The sequence below is a fragment of the Protopterus annectens genome, chromosome 1.part1 (genome assembly GCF_019279795.1).
Source record: "Protopterus annectens isolate FY-2018-M chromosome 1.part1, PAN1.0, whole genome shotgun sequence".
NCBI classification, from domain to species: Eukaryota; Metazoa; Chordata; order Ceratodontiformes; family Protopteridae; genus Protopterus; species Protopterus annectens.
In genome coordinates, this window is record NC_056726.1 from 1,289,738,638 (window position 1) to 1,289,763,860 (window position 25,223).

The following is a 25,223-nucleotide window of genomic DNA, read 5'->3' on the forward strand; positions in this document are numbered from 1 at the left end:
TCAAGGAGGAAACAGAGTACAGTAAAGTCACCTTATATCTTGAAAGGGGAGGTAAGCCTGAAATTTGTTCCACGCATATCCAGAGGTGGTCTTGTGCAGTTTTGATTTAGGGTTTGACGTTAATTTTATTTATTTAAATTTGTTAAATCTGGTAGAATACTGGTCTGTTTGGACCATTTACAATTTCAGCCTGGGTGTTTAAAATAGAAAATACAGCAAAGCACAAAATACAAAATTGGCGTTTATAGCATGAAGTGTGATAAGAAAGTAACAGTTACTATGTAATTCTTTGGATAGCAAATCAGCTTACAAATAGAACCAGGAAAGGTAGGATGGGTGGCTTTTCCTACTCTAAAACACCTGTCAGTAGCGGTTTGCCCTACTCATCTTTACCATTTGTCAAGGCTTTGTGGCTAACCAAATTTGCAGATGACTTCAAACTTGGAACTTTGTGCCATCATAAACTACTCATAGGGCACCAAGTTCCTCCGAGATCCTGACCAGTAGGTTCATAGGTGTGTAGTAGGCTAATGACCACTAGGGCCCTCAAAAGCCTAACCATGCAACCCAAATGTCACCCCCAAATTTGATTTATGTGGGGTGATATACTGACTGCTTCTGTCCATCAGAGACATAGGAGCCGGACCGGGGCAACTTTCCGACTACTTTTCCATTGGTCCAGGTTGTATTTAAATAGAGATAATGTAGGTATTTTGCTTCACATGGATGGTGATTCTGTTCCAGAGAATGGGGAATTTTATGAGAAACATACCTGTCAGTTCAACATGTCCCATTTATGTCGAAAGGAAAATGTAGGTATTTTAATCTAGTAGTTCTGATGCTGTTTGTTTTGTGGATGTACAAAAGATTCAAACAGGGTTCAGAGATGCCTTGTATGCCAGGCAATGATGATCACTCAGATGTCGAAGTCTGTATGATGCAGAGTAAAGAGACAGGGCTTGAGGCAATCAGCATAGGACATTGTGTTTATTCCCTGTATTTTTTTTTATTTTTTATTTTTTATTTATTTTTTTGTAAGGAACCTTTGTGGATGTTCCAGTTGGTGCATGTGTCATACATATAGAAGGGGGAATTATACTTTGATGGGCCTAATGAGGACCTTGTACACTGGTATGATCTTTCTGGATCTAGGTGCCATGCTCTTGCTTATAAGTTGAGCAACATGGAAGGATTTTCTTACAACCTTTGACACGTGTTGGTTGATGGCTAGGTTACTATCAACAAGAGTTCCCAGATCCCCGACTAGTGAATGAACTTTTAAGGGTGTTTTATTGATGACATAGTTACCCAGGGTGGCAGACCTTCCAAAATGTACTATAATGCATTTCTTGATATTGAGTTTTAAGCCATGGCTTTGGCACCAAGCGTTTATCTGTATTAAACCTCTCTGAAGGGTGTTCTCATCTTGGTGGGATTCATTGACCGCTCCCAGTTTGCATTCATCTGCGAACATGTTCAGCCAGAGACCTTCGACATTGGCTTTGATATCCAAGAAGTAGATGCCAAAGAGGAGTGGTCATAGCACGGATCCCTGGGGAACTCCACTGGTGACTGGCCTCTTTTGTGGAGGTGATCTCACCAGTTCTAACCTCCTGGGTCCCATAAGTGACACAGCTAGCTATCCAGCATGCTATAAAGGGGTTTATACCTACTTCTACAAGTTTGTTGATGATGCCAGTGCATGGTATTGTATCAGATGCCTTAGCCAGATCTAGGTAGGCAGTAGGCAGTATGCACCATTTTCCCCTCATCCATTGCCTTAAGGATCTTTTCAAAGACATCCACCTGATTCAGTAAACATGACGTTCCTTTGACAAAGCCAGACTGGGATGGATCCAATGTCTGGAGGTCTCCTATGAGCTTGTTAATAAATTCCATGATAATTCTTTCCATGGCTTTGCAATTAAGACTAGTCAGACTAACGTGCCTGTAGTTTCCAAGATCTGTTAAAGTCCTCCCTTACGAAGGAGGATAACTGTCGCAGTTCTCCATTCACGTGGCACAAGGCCTGTTTTAAGACTATAATTTAAACCATGACTCCAGGGGTCCTGATAAGTCAGATTTCAGGATGCATTCTGGGATGTTGTTTGGGACCACTGAGGTTGTGTTCTTGGCTTTAGTGAGTGCAGCCAGTACATGCTTCCTAGTTACAGTTGGAAGGGGTTATGTTTTTGAGGGTATTGGGGGCATAGTTGGGGGTGAGATGAGATAAAGTTGGAACTGAATTTGACTGCTAACAGGTTCAGTGCATCACCAGGCTTGGTGAATGTGGCATCAATTCAGCAAATGCTTATGTATTCCTGGGGCTTGGAGGGGCATTGAATTTTGACAAACAGTCACTTAATAACAGGTAATGTGCTTTTGGAATTGTTCCTAACTGTTACTGGTTTTAATGGGATTACAGAGTTGATTTTGATTTCGAAGGAGACAGCTCTATGGCCTGAACTTACCAGGGAGGATGAGACATGGGGTGGGGGGGGGGGGGTGCAGTGTTCTGCCATATTTGCGTGCATGAGGTCCAGTATGTTGGAGTCTCTAGTGGGCACATTCACTATTTGGTCAAGGGTGTGTGTGTATTTATGAAGTCCAAGCATCAATGTGCCTATAGATTTGAGGCCCATGTAGGATTTCCAATCTGTAGCCGGGTAATTGACATCTCCCATGAGCAGGGTGTTAGGTTAGATGCTAAGTGTCTGTCTGTAGAAAGTCTAGGTATACATTGTGAATTTCTTGGTGACCTGTATCTGTCCATGATATGGTATGGAATTTTGTCTGTGGTATTCTGCATGTGGTAGAGGTATGCTGGTTACTGATGTATACTGAGGTGCTCTCACATTAAGCCCTTGTCTATAAAACTACTGGTCTAAAAGCATGGAAGGCACTGAAACCTTTCACTGCGGAGGTACTGTCTGCCACTTTAGACCATGTTTCAGTAACTGCACAGATGTCTATATTCTCGAGTGTGAGAAGGGTTTTTAGGGAGTGTAGTTTTTTATTTAAGCTATTGGCATTGAGCATTCATACCTTGCAGTTCTTTTGAGTTGATTTTTCTATGTCAGTAGTGTTTTCAATTTGGCATTGCCTAAAAAAGGCACTATGGGGCAGACAAAGCCTTGGCCAGTAATCGAAAGCCTAGAAGGGAAAGGTGCAGTCCATCCTTGGCAAAGCAACATCGTCTGTTGACCATGTTCTCCAAAGCTAACAAATATTGGATCCCTTAGAATGACTTCAGAAAGACCACCACTTGTTGAAATCTATCTTTTTTTTTTTGTTCGTTAAGGCATCATCCTTGGTGATGGTAATATGCAGCTCAGTACCAGGCTCATACCAACCTGAGACAAGTTGTCTGAAAGCTAGACAACGTCAGTCTTCATATAGTCAGGGAGGTACATCTCAAGTCATTATACCTACATGAAATGTTATGTAATTATACTTGTAACTGTGGAGTAATGACTTGAGTGCATGCGTGATTTGGCGGATCCTGGTTCCAAGTAACAAGTCATCTCCTCCTTGTTAAGCCTGGTTAGAAAGGCATCAGTATATGTTATAATGGAGTCCCCTATGATGAAATTTGCTTGCCTTAGGTGCTTGGTGTTTGAGACTCCATTGAGAGTGACAGTATGTGTGGTGGTAGGTGTCTTTTTTTTTTTTTTTCTGAGTATGTTTGGGCTTGTTGTGGCATACCTTTGACAGCAGCTGGTCTAGGTGATCATTGTTTAGAAAGGTTGCTTTTAAGCACCTCACCATATGTTAGTCTGTGTGCTGTGCTATGTAAGGTGGGTGTTGTGTGTGCAGTTTTGACAACCTGATATGGACTTGTGGGCAGGATTTTTACCCTCCAGTGTCATTTGTGTAATTACTCCTCTTGTATACTGTGTCTGATTCTTTAAGGATTAAGTGGTTGTCAGTAAACACGAGACAACTGTTTTATTGTCTCATGATGCCCATGTCCACCAAGCTGGCTACAGAGAAGTTAGGAAACTGCATAACCATAATGTCCAGTCCTTTGCTTTGTGAGCTGCAGAGTGGTGGTATTTGGGGGGTAGAAGAGTGTTGAGGGTGCTTTGTCTATGTAGACTTATAAGGGTGTTTTATTGGGTCAGATTAAGCTAAAGCATACTAAATTCTACTAACTTTAATTTTACACAGTACTGAATTCTACTATCTCTGTAGGTATTGCCACTCAAGACCCAACTAGCTGTTGGAAGCTTGTTGGCGCACAAGGTATCTGCAGTATATCAACGCTTTACAGGTTACAGTTTTATGGGCGTTTCTACAGAAAAAAATTGCTTTCTAGGTGTTTGCTTCTATACATGGCACTGCTAACCAATGCAGACATGCAAACTTTATAGCAGCACAGAAAAAAAAAAACCACAGAAAACTAAATAGTGAGCCGTCTGACCAATAAAATGACTAGACTATGGGTCCTTTTGTGTATTTTCCAACTCAGATAGACCAGGCAAACACTTCCTGCCACAAGATAAATAAACCTAGTCATTTTGTTGTAGAAGAGACCCACAAATGCTCTAGCACAAACCACTGAAACAACTAGCTAGTAATACCTTGCTGAAGGTAATTTCAAGACTGTAACATTGAGAAAATAATTTTTATTTATTTATTTTTTACAAAAAATTCAGTGAAATTCTCACAAGCAGGAAACAAAAACAATCACTCAAAATAACAAGTACGATTTAGCAAACAAAGGTACTTAACTTTGCCCGGATGGCATTGGATACAAGTAAAATACTTCTGGAATGCAGGCTAAGACTACAAGCTTTGCTGAGTTCCATGAAAATGTGCAGGAGACGGTATGTACTAAAGGAGTTTTACTCAAGAACAATAGCGGTTTGCTGGGTGGACACTTAGTAACATGGGTCTGTGGAAATCAGTTGGTGGGAAGAGTGCATAAATAGTCTGAACAATTAGCTGATGTCAGCTGTGAACTAAAACTAAATGCCATGAAGAGTCTAATCATATCCTTCAGCAAGCATGACTCCTCTTGTAAATATCACATTGTCAACACACCCTGAAAATGTAATCCTGTAGTTTTGGATCTGGGAACCTGTCCGCAATGAGAACTGTCCTTTGTTCAGTACGTGTCTTTGCCAGGAAATCCCTTTTCATTACACAGCTTATCGCTAAAGGTATTTTGTCCAGATCCAGTGATGCAATCATTTCACTGTACAATGCACTATTTAGGAAGAGTGAGTATAATACCCCCTTTGGTATGTACTTGTCTAAACAGTTGTCAAAATTGGAAGAAACCACAGCCCTTTCTCACTAAAAAAAAAGGGGGGGGGGCTTAAATCTTAAAAGCTGTATAGATTACCTCAAATCTTTGTCCCTCTTCTGGGTATGGAGGCTACTGAGAGACTACCTCCTACCTTGTTTGTAGAGCTTCAACAGAGCATGTTCAGTCAAATCTTGGATATATTCACAAGTCTAGTGGTATCATAAACACCCACTCAAGGGATCTCGATCTCTTTTGAAAATTAAATAGAACACATTGGGGAGAGCCTTATAACACAGGGAATATTATTTGTATGGAGTTGTCTTCCAGTCCACACAAAGCAAAGTGTTTCTCTTATTCTTTTCAAACATAATTTGGATGACTAGATGGGTAACTGTAAATTCACCCTAGTTCAGCACCCCTATACCTCATGCGTAGGGGACACATGCAGATGTCCTAACGTGTCCTTCTTCGGCCCATCTCTGTTATTCATATGCAAAATAAGGGCTAAAGACTACCATGGGAATGCAGGGCTAGACTCTCAGGATTGTTACAGATCAGTAACCTATTAAATACCTATGAACAGAGAATTAGTAGACCTACAATATAAATGTAGCCTAAAACAAACGTGGGAAAGGATGTAAGAAGTTATTAGGAGAGTAATTAAACAGAGAGGTGAAGGCATACCATCACCAATAGGGAGAATAAATATTGTGGGAGAAATTAGTTGTGCCTATATACACATATGCAGCTTAAGTCCTGGGTGTTAAAGTGGATGTGTCAAACATTTGGTACGCATGTGTGACTAGGACATGAAATGGGTGGGTGGTTGAATAAGGTAGTCACACCCATTTTATAGCAGATGCAAGAGGCACCTTTGAAGAATAAATGTTTCAGTCCCATTCTGAATGCTTTAAATGAGGAATATTCATTCTAAAAGGTTGGAAACAATTCCAAGACTTGTGGTGCTGAGTTGAAGAAGCTATGGTCTGAGTAGTGCAGCCTTAATTTGGGTTTTTGGAGGGAGGCTACATTGGAGGAAGGGATTTAAGGCTGCAGTCTAAGGTACATTGAAATTGTTGACAAAGAAATGAAAGGATTGGGGGCTGATGGGTTTGAGAAGTAGTGAGCCTAGCAGAAGATTTTTAAAGAAGAAACATAATCGTGTATGACATACCCATTGTTACATTTATATAAATGTCAACAAACCATGGTGACACAATGTCAGTTGGCAAACATTATACATTCCAAACAATTGTAGCTGCAAGCACTTTACATCACTTTTAACATGTCCAGTCATTGTTAGTCAGCCATTACATAGTTCATTCAAATCCAGCCGTCTTTTTAAACCTAGTTCCTCCTTTTCATGTATTGGTCCCACAGGTCCTATTTTTTCCTATGTAATTTGCTCTTATCCTTTTCTAAAGATCCCAGATCCAGTTATTTTAACTGTGTTACTATCTTCACTGCTTCTAGTAGAGTTGGTTTACACAGTTGCCTTTTTGGCAGCCATCATAACTAGACTCTGTAAGGACTTGCCTTGTCTAGGCAACTCCTAGTTTGTTTCACAGCTCAAAAAACATTTTCCTAGTCACGACAACTTCACCCAGCATTTCCAATAGGAGCTTAGCAAAAGTTTTATCCAGTAACAGATGGGCGGCCAGTGACCTTTGGCTAGAATTTGTTGATACATTGTGTCTTAGGAGAGAGAGTATAGTACATTTGCAGTTGCTGTCATCAGAAGTTTGTAAAGGGAAGAGTTTATTTTTCTTGGAGGCTGATGCTACCAGTGTTAGCCTGTGTTTGGATTATGAACGAAGCAGCCCTTTACAAATGCCTGTCCATTCTTCAGGACAGAGTAAGTGGGAAATTTTATTGTCCAAAATAGTTGTTGATTTTTGCTTTAATTACTTGTGCATAGGTTTGGGAGTTAAGATGTTAATCTAACCAAATTCTTGGGTATTAGAACTGTCTGGTGATGTCAGTGGGATTAGGCTATTGATGTATGCCAGGGTATTCAGCAAGTTTAGATTTGTTTCTGAATGTCCTGTGTTTCTTATTTTGGTGTTTGAGAGACTTATTTTTGCCTGCTAGGCAGTTGACAAGTTGAGGCATTTGTTTTCATATTCTTTTTGCAGAGTAGAAAAGGTGAAATTTATAGATCACCATGTCATTGTTATAAGGGATGATAGGTGGGTTTGGAAGGTCAAGAGAAAGATTGTTGATGAAAAGAGGGGAAAAGCAGAGCTGAAAGGACTAGGCTTTGGGCACACCTGAATGTATAGAGCAGCGCCTGTACGGTTGGTGTATGCCGGGACCATTGCATTATTCCAGTTCCCTTATAGGGTAATAATTCATTCCATATGTGCCTTTGGTTGCTGTGTTCATCACTTATCTTCATCTGCTGTCTGTTCTCACAAGTCTGTTTTATGGTGGTAGTGCTAGTGTCCTATTCCTGTCCGTCTGTCCTCCCATAAGCAGATGGTCTGCACTTCTCTCCTATGGTACTCTCTACTTAGAGCAAACGTTATAAAGTAACTAGTAGCAGTGGAGCCAATGGAAAGAGAGAAGAAACTTGAGTAATTTTTGTAACATATCCTGTGGGTTGTAAGCACAGGGATTAAAAAAGTTAACAGTCAGTACATGTCTGTATTGTGGCTCTGAGGTAATAAAAAAATACTGTTGTAGTCTGTCAGATGTTAACTGAATTGCTGCTTTAGCCAGCATGCAAAAACATTTGAGAGGTGGTGACCGTACTTTGATGAGCAAAACTGTCCAGCAGCTCTTAGAATGATGCTAGTTATTGAAACCAATCTTTTGTTCCTGTGCTTCATTAGTGGAAAAGAAAGGATTCAGCTCTTTGTCATGGTCTTGCCAATGTTTGTGTCATGCAGTAGAGCTCAGATGTCTCTCTCCACATCTCCCTCAGGGTTTTTTGCCCCAAGTCATTCACCACCATATGAATAGTTAACATGTTGTAGTTATATTTGTTTGTTGTAAGGGTCCTAAGGACCTGTGAGACTTATGGCACCTGAAAGACAACCCAGTGTCACACTGTCTTTGTCCAGCCTACTGACTAGGAGAATCTGTGCTTCTTCGTATGGAGATGCCAATCACTAAAACATTTGTTTGTGGAGTGATCTACTATACTGGGATTGAGATCCGTTGTCTGACAGTGACTTTTTTTGAAGGTGAGACATTGTGATGCAATCTTTTGATTTTGATTCTTGCTGAGACTTGATTCTTAAAGTTCTAGGAGGCTTGGGTACTGATTTTATTTACAGCATCAGCATATGAAATGCAGGGGGATGTGCTTTTAAAGTAAAATGCATTCACTTCTAGTTATTGGTAGAATGTTGTTTTTTATTTATCTCATTTGTACATGTAGCACCAGTTTTGTTCCTTTTGTTGCAGCAGATTCAGTTTCATGATGGTATGTGGCTGTTGCTTTGCTAGAACAAGGATATTATTCTTCACTGTTGTAGCAATTTCCAGCCTGTAAGATACTAAGTATGTGTTGGTTTTGTTTAACATGCAACATCTTTATCTTAGACCGCTTCTGAAGTGGCTTTAAATTTGAGTCTGGTCTTTAGTTAGTATATAGATTTTGTTGATTGTCATAGTTTGTTCCTCCTTTTTTTAGAAATGTTGGGTTCTCTTAGGATTTTTGGCAGTGGTCCTTCCTATTCCTCATGAAGAATTGTAGCTGTGATTAGTGGTGGACTTTTTTAATCTGCAAATTAGCCGTTAAGCTGACCATTATTAAATGGTTTGCTTTATTGGAGCCTTTTGTGTTGTTGTCAATGTTCACAGTCTGCAGCTCAGTGCAATAAGAAATGGACTGGTCAAATAAGTATGATGTGAAACTGGACTATAAATAATAATTGGGAAAGATCTTAAAATAAGGCCAAACTACAGTATCCTGTTCCTGAACTTAGTTTTTGATTTTATTTGTTCAATTACTTATTTATTCATTTTACTCTTTTTAGTGACTGCAGTTTTGTTGTATGTGGTAATATACTCAGAATGTACTTGCTTTGAATAATAGTGCATATTGCAGATCTTTATGTATCCTTCTTTTAATTTTACTGTACTTCATTTTGCTTATGTTAAAGTTCATAGGAAATAAATAAGCATTCAGAGTTTGTCAAATCAGAAATAAATGGCTTTGTGTATTTTTTTCTGAATAGATGTAGCTTGGAAGTGCCTGCCTCTGAGTAAGTAGAAGACTGTACTCCAGGACTTGGGTATACCAGCTAATTAATAGTTCAATATGAGAGGCATATTTGAAGGAGCAAAGGAAGAAAAAAAAAATCCTACTGCGTGTTCTGGTTGCTTTTCCCAATATTAAAATTTTCAGCGGAGAAGAGCCAGTATTCTTAAATTCTTTCCACTTGGTATTATATCACTCTGAATAATGTTATTTTCATTGTACGTAGAAGAATTTAAACTTCACATGGCCAAATTGAGAAGCGTTTACTGCAAACCACATTCAATGCACCAAGGTTCAAGTACAACTAAATTACACTGAAAAGCAATGATATCTGATTAAGGCCATAGTAGAGCACCTACTTAGTAAATGACGAGACCCAGCTGTCTTGAAAAGTAGTGCTGCCTTATCCCAACTATGTTAATGATAGTCTTCCAAAGTATGATACTCGCAGTTTGCTGAATACTCATGGGAATGTGTGGCTAGGCTTTTAAAGGTCCTTACAGATCAGTAGCTAAAGTAGCTGTGAATGTATTACCCTTTTCTGAAGTGTTTCTATTTCCCTTTTGGTCCCTTCTTTTTTTTGGGGGGGGGGGGGTAGCACACTGTTCATCCCCAAACTTCAGCTTTGGGGTTTTTAAGCTGTAAGCATTCTGCTATGCTTTCATCATTGTCCTTCTTCATACAAGTACTGAGGCATCGCGAAGACCAGTGAAGAGAATTGTGAAATTATCTGTTTACTGCATTTGTTTAATTGGAAAACATACAGTTTGTGTCTTGTTAGTCACATGGCATATATATCTGATAATCTAAACGAAGCTCTTCATTTCTTACTGTTGCTGGTTTTTAGCTGTCGGCCATGATAAATGTTATGGGCACTTTCTAGTAAATGATTTCTTGCATTGTCTGTCTGTGGGTGTGGGTTGCCCTTTGATTACCAGAGGCAATATCGGTTACTGATGACCAGTTCTTCATAGCTTATCCATTCTCGTACAGCATTGGAGCTCTGGCATTCAGACTAGGAGAGGTGCAGGGAAAAAAAGAAAAATTAACTTCAAGATCTCAAAACCCAGGGAAAGTAAGAATTTCAGAACTATGTGCTCTTTTTGTATAGATGGCTATGATCATACTGGTGTCTTGATAAGAGGTATTGTCCTGATAACTGAATGCCTTATGCTGTATTACCTCTGTCTTGTTTGACTGTGTAGTGCTGTCTTTATTCCCACACCTTTACTGAAGTTAAACATGGGTAATGCCAATTAGTTGCTGACATGAGATGCTTCTCTAATTATGACATCAGTTGTTGGTGTTAGCCTGATCTAGTCTTTGTTACTCTTATTTTTGCATAGGTCACATCACTCGGCAGTACTCAGGTGGCTGCAGTCTGGTCAGAAAAAGGACAGGTTGAGCTGTATGACCTGCAGAAACAGCTGGCAGCGGTCTCGGACTCCCAAGCCCTTGCCACCTTTCTGAAAGAGGAGCAACAGAAGATTAAGCCCCTTTTCTCTTTTTCAGGTCACATGACAGAAGGCTTTGCCATGGACTGGTCTCCTAAAGTACCAGGTAATGTGGTTTCCACTGTTTTAATTTATGGTTGGCAGAAGTATGATCCGTTATGCCTTTAGGATTCTGCTGACATCACACTTTTAGATCAGAATATTTTAAAGTTGTTTGACTGCTTTGGCTTATACTTATGTTTTAGCAGTACCCTATATTTTGTAGAGTGTGCTGCTTTATTGCATTGATTTGCATGTTGTGTAGTATTATTTGTGTTTCGTTTGGAATGTATGATATGTAATCCAATTCTTACCCGTGGGTTTGGAGCCGAATGTCGGCTCTGACTCGGCCATACTTTAGCTCAAAGTGTTTCAATTGGCTGGGCTAAAATGGCATCTCATGCTGCACTGCTCTCTATCCCCAGATCTCGTTTGCCGCTCATGTAGCTTGGACGTGGTCTCGCTCTTGGCTGTGGCTAAGTACTCTTTCTTCTTTATAGCAGAGAAGTTTTTTGCAAAAAAAACTATTTTCATAGCTATGTGTGTGTATCTTGAACTGTGTTGTTGAAAAGTTGTTTTTTTTCTTTAGCGTGTTCCTGTGGTGTACCACTAGCTGTTTCCAATGGGCTAGTCCCATTTCAGTTAGAGGACCTAGTCTGTCCCCTTGCTTACCTTGTGTGCTAACTTTTTTCCCTTGGGCTAAAACCGTTTAAATTAGAGGAATTAGTCCTCCCCCTTGTATTTTTGTCTAGGACTGTTTTAGTTAGAGGTCTTTGTGGTGTACTGTTTGTTCTATTCCCACGCTTGTGGCTGATTGACCGTTGGTCTAGTTGTTGAGTTAGTTACTCGGTGTTTGTGGTAACTGTCTAAAGATACTAAGGAGCATAAGCCCTCGGGATTTAAGAAGTGCACCAAGTGTAGTTATAAGATGTCCATCACTGATGGGCACTCTGTATGTACTGTCTGGGAGCAATTCACCTCCAGGAATCATGTAGTTTTTGTCATGCTTTTAGCCTGCGTGTTCTTCAGGAAAGGAAGAACAAATTGATTTTGAAGGGACTTCTGAAACCCTCTTTCGAGGAGGGTTGGCGAGCGCTTCCAGCTTTAAGTCTTCTCCATCAAAAGCTAAATCTTCCAAGGCTAAAAAGCGATCCCCGGCTCCATCAGTATCATTAGAGCCGCCGGAGAAAACAGCTAAATCTTCAGTGACATCCTCGGCTCCATTGTCCTCGGGGCCGCAGGAAGTGTCAGTGTCTATGGAACCTGCTTCGGCTCCGATTTTCTTGGAGCCTGTTCGGAGCCGGTCGTCTAGCATTAGGCTGGTATCTCCTCCTCGCAGGTCTCCTTCAGAGAGGAGGTCTCTATCTCCTTCCCTATCCTCCAAATTCTCCAGGACCTTATCAGATGTGGACGTTGATAGAGTGGTGCAGAGACTTCTTCAGTCACCGGTGCTGGCAAAATTTTTTCAGCTCTGACCCAGTCGGCTCTGGAGCCGGTCCCTCTACCTACATCGATACTTCCTCCTCCGAGCGCATCTCAGCTTTCAGAGCCGGAGTGCTCGGCTCCGTGTGATGTCCCTAGGTCAGTTCCAACAGCCCCTCCTGGCTTATCGGTTCCAACGTCAGCTCCGACCCTGTCGGCGCTGTCCACAGAGGACTCTGGATTCCTCAGTCGGACCTGAGGGAGAGGCTTCGGGACATCTCTCTGCTCCTAGTCTCCCTCTCGGTACTTCGGCACAGGGAAGCCTGACTCCTGTCTCTGCTTCGGAGGCTGGTCGATCTTCGGACCCAGGAGGACCAGCTTTCGAGGCCATGCGGAGCATGCTGGCCAGGTCGTCGGCATCATACGGTTCGGTCACTCTATCCCCTACAGCAGCGATGCAGGTCTCTGATAGCCCTCTATCTCTTGACAGTGGAGCCCCAAGGCCTCAGGGTACCCCCATGAATGGTCCCCATATTTCTGAGAGCCCCTCAGAGTTTTTGCCTGAGGAGCCACCCAGAAAGAGAGAATGCAAGAGGAAGCACATAGATTCCCAAGATGAGTCTCTCACGTCAGACACCGACCTCGAGGAATCGGAGGAGTCCCATAAGTCATCCTCTGAGGATGTTTCTTTCTCTGACATCCTAGAGATTTTGAAGCAAAGAGGTGACTGGCCATCCAAAGCCCCCTCCAAAGAGGAGTCTGCATTCCTGAAGGCCTTTGGTGCTCAGCCCTCCACCTCCTGGGTGTCTCCACCCTTCGAGCTTCTGGATCTGGTTTGTCGAAGGGTGTGGGAAACCCCTGACTCTGTGGAACCAGTCCCCAGGAGACCCAATAATTTTTTCTCTGCCCCTCCTAATAAGGAATTTCTATCCAAGGGGAATCCCTGCGGATGCCATAGTGGTGGCAGCAGCCACCAGGAAGGAATTGGCTGCGACGTCTTCCACCGTCCATCCCCCTAACAAGGAGTCTAGGACTATGGACCAGTACGGGAAGCGTACGTTTTCTTCAGCGGCCTTTATTTTGCGGTCACTGAATTACTTATCACACTTTACACGGCTCCAGAGAGATCTCCTAAAGGAGCTTGGAGATACTCTAACGAGTAACGTTTCTGCGGCGATGACCCAGAAGGTCAGTGCTCAGATGTCTACCCTCAATTCTATTGCGAACTCCTACATGAGGCTGATCTCTCACGCAGCCGAGGGAGCGAGTAGGGCAGCAAGTTCAGGAGTCGCTCTTAGGAGACATACCTGGATGCGCCTTTGTCATTTCGCGGAGGCCTTCAAGTCTACATTCACCGACACCCCGTTTGATGGTTCCTCTTTGTTCGGAACCAAGGTAAAAGACACTCTCACTAGGTGTGAGCAAGAGGGAAAAACTCTCTGCTGTAGGTGTCCATTTTTCCCTTCCCTCTAGGCCTTATCCCAAGGCCCAGAGGGGTGGAAAGATGTGGTTCAAGAAATCACAGAGATTTTTTCCCAATGCACAAGGTGAGTCCCCCTCTAGAGGTAGGGGAGGGGGTAGTTATTCAGGTAGACGCCGCCCTAGGGGCAGAGGAGGCCCTCGTAACTCGGGAGACCGCGATTCCTTTCGTGGTTCTCCCTACCACTGCTCCTGATGGGAGGCCCGACTGTGCATTTCCGGAGCCAGTCGGGGGTCGAATCTCACTATACCCAGAGGCCTGGCAAGTTATCACCCAGGGCCAATGGGTTCTATGAATAATTTCCGGAGGATATGTCATTCCCTTCTCGTCAACTCCCCCTCCAATCAAGAAAATCCCGGATGTTCCACCCAGTTAAAGGGATTCTGCAGCTTCAGAGGTTTCAGAGCTGCTAGAAAAAGGAGCCATCCAACATGTCCCCTCAGACCAGATCGGATTAGGGACTTACTCCAGATTCTTTTTGGTGCCGAAAAGGACAGGGGACCTGAGGCCCATTTTAGATCTCAGCCGATTGAACATCCATGTGCAAAAGTCCAAGTTCCGAATGGTCACGTTGCAATCTGTTCTCCCACTGTTGGGAAAAGAAGTGTGGATGTGCTCCATCGACCTCAAGGATGCTTACTTACCACATAAAGATGGAAAGGCATCCAGAAGTCACCTACACTTCCGGGTGGGAGCCAGTCACTTTCAGTTTCGAACCCTGCCCTTTGGTCTCACCACAGCCCCCAGGGTATTTACCAAATGCATGGCAGTGGTGACTGCTCGCTTGAGATGTTAGGAATTCCAAGTGTTTCCATACCTGGACAACTGGCTCCTTACTGCCACCACCAGGCATCTGCTACTTCAGACCAGAGACGCTACTATCAACCTATGTCAGCAGTTGGGCATCACCTTGAACTGGGAAAAATCTGTCTTGTTGCCCTCGCAGCATGTCACTTTTATAGGAGCTGAATTAGACACTGTCCTCATGCGGGCGTTTCTACCACAGGAAAGAATCAGAGTCTTACAACAACAGATTTACGCCTTGCTCCCTCTGAGAAGAGTGAAGTCAAGATTGGTCCTCCAATTGTTGGGGACAATGGCTGCTACGATTGTTAGTCCCCCTGGCAAGGTTACATATGAGGCTCCTTCAGTGGCTACTCTTCGCCCAGTGGTCTCTTCAACATCTTCCACTGTCTCACCCTATTCTTCTCAGACAAGTGCAAACAGGATCTCAGTTGGTGGCTTCACACTGACAACCTCAATGCGGGAAAGCCCTTCATTCCTTCACCTCCAGTTGCCACGGTGACCACGGAAGCCTCCCAGATGGGGTGGGGGGGCATTATCTAGGCAGAACAGTCCATGGCACGTGGCAAGAGCACGAGATACATCTGCACATCAATGTCCTGGAGATGAGAGCAGTGGTACTAGTGTTGCAAGCACTTCAGAGCTTTCTTCCTCTCGGGACTATTACAATCCACTCAGACAATATGTCGGTGGTATGGTATCTGAACAAACAGGGAGGAACCAAGTCATATCCCCTTTGCAGAGAGGCCATACGAGTGTGGCAGTGGTCAGTGTCTTCCCAACGTTTTCTGGTAGCAACGCCCATTCCGGGGAAGTCCAGTGTGATCACAGACATGCTAAGCAGAGCTGTTCTGATGCCTCACGAGTGGTCCATGAACTGCCAAGTTGCGGAGCAGATTTTCCGTAGGTGGGGTCAGCCTTCCTGCAACCTTTTTGCCAGCCCCCTCAATGCCAAATGCAGCAGCTACTTCACCCTTATCCCCCCTCAGGGGGAGTCACCCAGGACACTCTAGTCCATGATTGGCCCTCTGGTCTACTATATACCTTCCCTCCGGTTCCTTTGCTGTCAAAGGTTATTCAGAAAGCGCAGTCCTTGGGAAGCAAAAGGATTCCGATTGCTCCACACTGGCCTTATCAAATTTGGTTCCCTTTTCTCCATCCTTCTCTCATGGACGCTTCTTGGATTCTGGACCCACAACCAGACTTACTGACTCACATGTCAGGGCAGCTCCATCCCTCTCTTCGGACCCTCCGGTTGACAGCTTGGCTACTCCACTTCCGTCATTAGTTAGGCTTCACCATTTTTCACCGGAGGTGGTTCATATTCTATCTTCCTCTCATAAGCCTTCGACCAGGAAGATTTATTACAGCAAATGGAAGAGATTTTCCTTCTGGGCACATGCCAAACAGATTGACCCTTACACAGCTCCAATCTCATCAGTGTTGGAGTTCCTTTCTAAGCTTTTCAACCAGGGATCAGCTGCCGCAACCATTAAAGTCCAGTTGGCGGCGATTTCTACCTTTCACGTCGCAGACGAACCTAGTGTAATGGCACATAAGCTCTGTAAGGCTTAACTGAAAGGAACTTTGTTGCTTCTTCCTCCTGTCTCTGAACCTGTTATGCCTTGGGACTTAAACTTTGTTCTACAGGGTCTTACTTCACCCCCCTTTGAGCCTGCATCCACTTGTGATTTAAAATTCTTAACTTGGAAGACTGTCTTTTTGGTAGCCATCACATCAGCCAGACGTGTTTTGGAGCTTCAAGCTTTATCAATTAAACCACCTTATTTGATTTTTCATAAGGGCAGGGTTTCTCTCGGACTGAATCCTTCCTTTCTTCCCAAAGTAGTGTCAGTTAGTAACCTTAACCAATCCATTGAACTACCAGTGTTTTTTCCTCAGTTCTCAAACAAGGCAGAATTTAAATTTCATCAGTTGGATGTGCACAGACAATTACGATTTTATTTGCACAGAACGAAGGACCTCAGAAAATCTGATCAGTTGTCTGTTTCATTTTCGGAAAACTGAATTGGGTCTCCTGTTTCCAAAGTCACGTTGTCCAAAGTCACGTTGTCCAGGTGGATTTCCAGTTGTATTTCTTTCATTTATACTTCAGGGGGAAGAGATTTTACCATTCCGAGTGAAGGCTCACTCTACCCGGTCTGTATCTACATCTACAGATTTTCAGGTCCAGATTGTCTATGGATGATATTTGTGCTGCGGCTACTTGGGCATCTCCTCACACCTTTGTTACTCATTACAAGTTAGATGTGGTATCTAGAGGCAGGTCTTCCTTTGGTTCCACAGTGCTCAGGAGTATTTTCCACTGAGCCTCCCAGGATTTAGGTGCTGGGAACGCTGTCCCATGGGTAAGAATGTAGGCGAGATTGGACTACATAACATCAAGAAGTTATGTACTCACCATAACGTTCGATGTATGTAGTCCATCTCGCCTCACATTCTTACTTACCCCCCCCCCCACCACCACCACCACCACCTTCCCCTGTCCTGAAGGATCTAGAAGTTAAGCCTGGTTTCAGAGTTCCCTTCATTCTTGTTTTGTTCTTACTTCCTTAGGTGGTGTTATGTATGGAGAGTGAATGCTGGTGCTCGCAGCAAACTAGATCTGGGGATAGAGAGCAGTGCAACATGGGATATCATCTTAGCCCAGACCATTGAAAGACTTCGAGCTAAAGTATGGCCAAGTCAGAGCCGACATTCGGCTCCAAACCCACGGGTAAGAATGTGAGGCGAGATGGACTACATACATCAAATGTTATGGTGAGTACATAACTTCTTGTTTCATCCCCTGTATCTTTATGTTGCTTACTGACAATGAAGATTTGACATTGTGTCAGAGTAGAGAAATGTTTGCCAGAATAGAGGAAATACATTTGCTGGAAGTGAAGAAATATATTTGTTTTCAAGAGCCTCTTACTTGTAAGTACAGATATGAAATTCTTAGTGGAAATGTGGATCAACTGCAGCTAGCAAGACTTTTTCATTACAGTGAAATTTAGGGGGAAGCTATAATCTTTAGATCTAGAAATTTATTCTTCATCGTAAGTAGTTTATCTGAAAAAAATGAAAATGTTCACTGTGTTACATTCCTGCACACGTCTGGAGAAGAAGCAGTAAAAGTATTTAACAATTTGCTTACTTTTCTGATTAGCAGGACAGCAAAACACTTGGACTTTGGACTTATTGGGAAACTGAAAAGAAATTGCTGTTTCACATGTTCATGCAGAAACTCTAGGTATTTGCATTAATGAAAAAAAGAATATAGAGCAAAAGACTGAATTTTGGTGTGTTGCATGTTTAATAAAAGATGGTCTGTGATATTGGAAGTGATGAAACAAGGGATAGTTTGTTAAAATAAACAAACCTGACCATATCATAAGTTGTGGGAGTGTACAGGACTAGTAAAATTACTAGTACACATTTAAAAGAATTAGATGAGGAAATAATATTGTAAAATAGCATGCGAGTCAGACAGGGAGGCGGAAATGAGAAATAGATTGTGTTGCTGGGTTAATGGCTGTGAAAGAGGGACATGTGAGAATTTAGAATAAAGTCCAAACAGATGCTAGCACAGTTTTAATGTAGGCTTTCAGTATTAGTTGACAACCCATGTGAGGCAGAGTTGTCCTGCACCTGTTCAGTCTTGCAGAGTCTGTATTAAAACAGAGTTTTAAGTGTAAAAACAAATTTATTCAAAATAATTCAAATGTTATGAACACATACTGTTTGTTGGCACTAATAAAATGAAAATAGTTGATAAATGCAATCTAAATCAAAATGCATCTAAATCACTTAAACAGGTACTGGTCACACCTGACGAGCACTACTGAGAGTTTAATGGACAAGAATGTAGGAATGTAAACAAACAAAAAAAAGCCTAAAAAGACTTGCAGCATAATATGGTTTGGCTGCAATACTATCAAACAACTATGGAAAGGAGAGACTTTAACGTATTTTGGCCACCATGTGGAACCATTAAATCAAAATCTGTTCATAGGTAAGTACTAGACTAGCTACCCTTGCATGACAAGTTAAGCTTAGCCAATTTCACTTTTTGTGCCCAAAATAACCTATTCCATTTGGTTATAGATTGGCCTTACCCATCCCTCAGGTTGATAATTATATATTACCCCTAAGGAGAATAACTAGAATCATACCATACATAATCTGAGGAGACCCACACATGGGATAAAGCATTTTGGAGCTACCTGTGTCCAACAGTAGTACAAGGGTCAGTCCTGAGGTACATTTTCTGTGTCTCATCTCATCCATAGATCTAATTTGCGCTTGAAAATGGACAGGAATGAACTTTGTTTTATGTGGGTGGAGAGTCTGTTCCACAGCAGCATTACCCTCTGTAAGATATATTTGTCCCTCCAAACCATTCTGTTTATGTTACAGAAGAGGATTAGACCCCTAGACTGAGTATTTCTGATGCCATTTAACTTGCTGATGTGCAGTAAATCTATCTGTAGTGGGTCAGAGGATGTCTGAGGATGCATTGTATGCCAGACACAGGTCACCTCTTAGCAGTCTGTAGGCTACTGAGTATAGAGACTGGGCTTTTTTGAGTTGCTCCAGCACATGTTGTTTAGGCCTTGTTTCCTTTTAGTAAGGTATCTGTCTGAATTCATTTGTTGCATGTGCTTGGACAAATAGATGCCAAAGGAGGCATTATAGTTAATGATTGGCCTAATTATGCTTTTAAAGAGGGGAAATGACATCCCTAGATCTAAAAACAATCCCTTTGTGCATAAGCTGTGCAGTATTGAAAGATTTAATTGCAATGATAGAAGCAAGTTGGTCAAAAGTTAGGAAACTGTCCACAGTAAGTTCTCAAATCTGAAACTGGGTCAACTCTTTTAGGGGTATATTGTTAGTGTGATAGTTCCTGGAGTAGATGACTTCCAAAGGATGTATTAATGCATTTTTGACATTTCTGTATTTATGAAACTACATAAGTATGTGTGTATTTTTATAACAACTCTTAGAGTTGAGTTATTCAAATGTTTTGGTTTGCTTGGCTTACGTGATGGAATAGTAACAGAATGCATTGAAAAAATCACTACTAGAGTTGCAGAGACATGTTTTGCACTTTGCAGAGCTGTAACAGTGATAGCCAGTACATGTTTAAGAATTTGATGTTTCATCACTGATGTATGCTTTCAGGAGACCACCAGTAGCTCTGAGAAGTGAAGCTGAACCAGAATTAAAATGAATAGAAATCTTGGGTGTTAAGAAGTAGTTAGAGCTAACTGAACAGCGTGAATAGTATGGTGAATATTGCAAAGAAAGTTAAATACATTTTTTCTAATCCACAGGAGCCAAATAGAAAGCTTAGAAGAGAACAATACTAATTTCTTATAGATTAAGTAAATAGTGTAGCTAGGGTGGGGCAAGAGGTGCAACTGCCGTGAGTGCAAATTGTTGGGGGAGGGGCACAATCAGCCAGTCCCGAGCTCTATAATGCAGTACTGGCTTTTAAAAGCAGGTACAGCATTTGCGGTAATGACATGAGCATTGTAGCACTCTGTGTGTGGTCTAAACTGTGGCATCTAACTGCTTGCAAGCAGTTTGCTACAGTTTAAAAGTAAAAAGTGATACAGACCCATAAGTCTCACTAGTATTGTATATAAAGCCATGGAAAGAATCAGTCATCATGGAAATGATAAATAAAGATATAGTAAACCTCCAGACACTGGACCCAACCCAGTTTGATTTCGTCAAGGGCAGATCATGCCTACTCAACCTGGTAGACTACTTTGAGAAGGTCACCAAAACAATGGATGAGGGCAAAGTCGTTCACAGTGCCTACCTTGACCTGGCCAAAGCATTTGACACAATACCCCACTCGGGTATTGTTGACAAACTCAGGAGGTTAGGTACAAACCCGTATGTCACTCAGTGGATAGCCAACTGGCTCACTGACAGGACCAAGGAAGTTAGAATTGGTGAGTCCACCTCTACAAAGAGGCCAGTCACAAGTGAGTCCACCTCTACAAAGAGGCCAGTCACAACTGGAGTCTCTCAGGGATCAGTCCTCGGACTGCTCCTTTTTGGCATTTACTTCTCAGAAGTCAAGGTCAATGTAAGTGGTCTCTGGCTGACTAAATTTGCAGATGATTGCAAATTAGGAGCTGTCATTGAGTCTCACACTGACACAAATGTTCTCGCCTGTTACACGAAATCATTGTCTGCTTAACTGAGCCACTGTCATTTATTCTTAACCTTCTCTTCAGTTGGCGCTGCTTTGGCTTCTGCTGTGATATTGTTTTTTCATCTGTCTCACATTGTGCATCCTACCACCAGTCTCAAGCACTTAATCACCTCTAGCTTCCTCAACTGCCTTGCCTTCACTGCCCAGGTTTCTGTGCTATATAGAAGTACTGGTCACACCACTGCATTCTACACCTTACTTTTCAGCTATTTTTGCATTCTTCTGTCGCACAGTAGTCATGACTTTCTGTGCCAGTTGGCTGCAGCCCTTTGACTTCCTCTTTCAGACTTCTGTTCACCACCATCACCCCTCCCAGATAATTAAAGCTGTTAACATGTTCTGCCATTTTCCCTTCTTTATCCGTTTTCAGCTTCTTCTGATTTCCCCCATTTTCTGTCAGGACAGCTGTCTTGCCTGTACTTTGTTTCATCTCATGTGGCTTCTCTTTAACATTTTAGTCCCATCCTGTTTAAATTCTGCTTGTAGTGCCACAGTGTTTGCATGATCCGTCCCCTCTGACCTGTTTGCTAATGTAATCCATCACCAGTATGAATGGCAGTGGGCTCAGAGCTGATCCTTATACGCCCTCAGGTAGAACCCCATTATGAGTCTGAACTTGTCATTGGGTTGTTGCATGCATTAATTCTACCAATGTTTCTGGGACTTTGAGCTATCACAGGACTCCCCAAATCAACATTCTTAGCATGTTGGCATATGATGTTTCCAAGTTTAGGATTCCTCATCTACAGCTTCTTCTGTACTGTCTTGTCTGCAAATATCAAGTTGGTTGCACTGCATCTTGATACAAATCCAAACTGCTCGTCTCGTGTCCTACAGGATACTAATAGAAAATATTTCTTTATCAGTCATCCTCTCTAGCCCTTTATGCAGTTTGACAGAAATCTGATACTTCTGTACTGCCCGCAGTTGTGAATGTTCCCTTTTTTGTACAGTTCTATCCAAGAGTTTTTCCCTAAATTTACCTTTGTATTTAGGCCGGATAGGTGATGGACTTTTATCTGCAACTATTCATGTACTTGTCGAATTCAGAAGTGAATGAGGCAGCCCTCTCATTTGGGTCCATTTGCAAGGGATTGTTGGGAATTTTGCATAGGTGTTCCCCAAACTGAAGTAGGTTTGTCTTGGAGAAGTCCTTAGTGTAACTCTTATGTACAAGCAACTCAAATATCCATTTTTAGCAAATGCAGTCCCATAGAGAAACAAAGAATACAGAAGCTTTTCCTTCTGTAGCATACAACGTCCAACTCAGTAGATCTACAGCATTTACTTGTTGGTTTAAACTAGTATAAAACCTAAAGTCAAATTTTGCAGCCATTGTAAGGAATAACTTATGCTGAACAGTTTACCATTTACAGTTTTCAAATAATTCTTAACGATTGTAAAGAATTGAACATTTGTTTAAACTGTGAGGCAATAACTTTTTTTTTTTTTTTTTTTTTTTTTTTTTATATAAAGGCTGAGGCCATAATCATATGAAATTAGGGGTTAACAAACTCAAACTCAGGTTCTATTAGAAGGAGTGAGTTAAATGTGTGTATGATGCTGCAGATATACATCTTCCAGGGCTGTTGCTACTGGTTATTTTGCTAGTAGGCATGTATTACTGCAGATCTGGCTCCTTTCAGAAGATGTCAGGGCACAGTTTCTTAATGCCTGATGTTCTGTAGTCCTATCTTGCCTTCATTCTTACATATGGGTTCGGAGCCGATCCTCAGCGCCAGCTCAGCCTATTACAAAGCTCAGAGTCTCTTAGTTGGCTTGTGGCTAGGTGGGTATCCCATAGTGCACTAGTACAATCCCCAGATCTCATTTGCTGCATCTACGAGTTCAGAAGTGCTTCTTGCTTGGCCGTGGCTAAATTGAAAACTTTTTCTATTATTATCACTTTACTGTTTGCTATAGCGAATTATCCTTGCCTAGATAGAGTTTAGTAGTGTTAGGAGTGTTTTCTGACTTTTTGGAGTGTTTTTGACATTCATTTTAGTTAGTTTGTCGAGAACTGGTTGGCCGTTGGCCCTTGTTCTCCTTTTTGGTATCCTTTGTGCTAGTTTTTAATTAACGTTGCGTTTTCACGCTTATATTTACCATTATATTGTGTGCAGTGTTTGTTGATTTTTACAGAGTTTTCTCTGTGGTGTCCGCCTTTTGGGGCCTTGGATTTCTATTTAGAAAGTTAGAAATTTAGAAAGTTAGAAATTTAGCTTGTGTGCAGTGTCATTTGATATTTCTTTGCCTGTTACTAGTTTCCGGCCTTTTCTTTCTATGACTTAGCCTATCCAGCTAGGTCCGTTTAAATTAGAGGACCTAGTCCTCGTGCCTGTGTGTTTCTGCTTACTTTCTTAGCTAGCTATTATGTCTAAAGAGTCTAAGGACCACAAACCTTTGGGTTTCAAAAACTGTGTAAAGTGCTCCCAGATGATGTCAATTACGAATGGCCATAGTAATTGTGTATATTGTCTTGCAGCCATTCATTTGCAGGAAACTTGTTTGTTCTGCCATTCCTTCAGCTCCAGAGTTCTCCAGGAGCGGAAGAACAAGTTAATTTTGAAAGGTCTCCTCAAGCCTTCCTTCGAGGAAGATTTAGCAAGTTCTTCCTCCTCTTCGAAATCACATTCTTCCAAGAAAAAGAAGGTGTTCTTCCTCCTCTTTGAAATCACATTCTTCCAAGAAAGAGAAGGTTTAGTCGGCCAAAAGGCATTCTCCGGCGCCAACTAGTGTATCGGAACTTCATCAAAAACAATCCAAAACTGAATAAGGCTTCTGCCTCCTCGGCTCCACTGTCCTTGGAGCTGGTTGAGGTTGTTGATATTGGCACTTCATTTTTGGCCCCAAGCCTTTCAGAGCCGACTGCTGAAAAACTACATTGGAGCCGGTCCAGAGATCCTTTGCCGCTCTCCACAATGTTAAGATCTCCAATTCTGCAGAGATCCAGATAGCCTACCCTGTCATCCAGATCCTCCAGAAGCATGTCAGAGGAAGATGTGGAGAGAGTAGTGCTCAGACTCCTGAAGTTGTCTGCCTTGCCAAAATTGTTGTTAGCTCTGACCCAGTCGGTTCCGGAGCCACCTGAGTCCACCCCCCTGTTGTGGTTCCTCCTCCGAGCCATGTCAGGCCTTCGGAGCTGGAGTGTTCGGTACCACTTGTTGTGGAACCCTCATTTCCAGCTCCCCTCAAGGCTGTCTTGGAGCCGATTTCCACTCAGACACTTTTGGCACCGTCCGTGGTATCTATGATCCAAAGCTTACCAGTTGGCCCCGACAGAGACACTTGGACACGAACCTCCTCAGTTCCGAGTCTCCCTCTCGGTGCGTCGGCTAGGGTGAGCTCAGATCCTACATCTGTCTCGGAGCCGGTCACCCTGGAGCCGATGACTTCCTCAGTTTCCTTGGAGCCGGGGTGGTCTTTGGAGCTGGAAAGATCTGCTTTTGAGATGATGATGAGTGTGCTGCTTTCGAGATGATGACAAGTGTGCTCTCTCGCTCATCAGCTCCAGACAAGGGTACTGACAGTCTTCCCCCTCAGGCACCGTCTGTCTCAGCACCTACTCTCTCTCTCTCTCCACAGCAGAGACCTGCAACTTCAGGAGCCCCCGGTTGGTGGTGCCCAGTCTTCTGAGACCTCCCCAGAGTACCCTTCTGAGGGGCCCCCTCTGAAGAGGATATGCAAGAGGAAGCATGTATACTCCCAGGATGAGTCCATTACCTCTGACACTGACCTCGAGGAGTCAGAAGGGGTTCCCCAAGTCATCCTCTGATGTCTCCTTTGTAGACATCTAGAGATTCTTAAGCAGAGAGGGGGCTGGCCCACTGCCACCCCTTCTGATGAGGAGTCACTGTACCTGAAGGTTTTCAGGTCTAAACCTTCAGCCCCTTGGGTGTCTCCACCTTTTGATGAACTTTTAGATCTCGTTAGTCGAAAGGTGTGGGAGACTCCTGATGCCATGGAGCCAGTTTCTAGAAGACCTAATAAATTTTTATCTGCCCCCAAAGAGAAAGAGTTTTTGTCCAAGGGCGTGCCTGTAGATGCCGTGGTGGCAGCGGCCACTAAAAAGGAGTTAGCGGAGACTTCATCTGTCCATCCGCCAAATAAGGAGTCTCGAAAGATGGAATGATACGGGAAGCGTATCTTCTCTTCAGCGGCTTTCACTCTCAGATTGCTCTACTATCTAACACTTTTTCACTTTTTTCGAGGCTTCAAAGAGATCTCCTTAAGGAATTAGGAGATACTCTTCAAGGTACATCTACTGAAGGGGTCCCTGTGAGGGTGTCTGCTCAGTTGTCCACCTTAAATTCCATCGTGAA

The 25,223-nt window shown here is 42.6% G+C and overlaps 1 protein-coding gene across 1 annotated transcript in view; it reads left to right on the top strand.

Moving 5' to 3' along the window:
- Positions 1-25,223, top strand: part of GRWD1 (glutamate rich WD repeat containing 1) — a 296,620-nt gene that overhangs the window by 79,871 nt on the left and 191,526 nt on the right. The window contains exon 4 of the mRNA XM_044081555.1: positions 10,811-11,024. Within this exon, the coding sequence (XP_043937490.1) occupies positions 10,811-11,024 (214 nt within the window). The remainder of the gene's footprint in view (positions 1-10,810; positions 11,025-25,223) is intronic.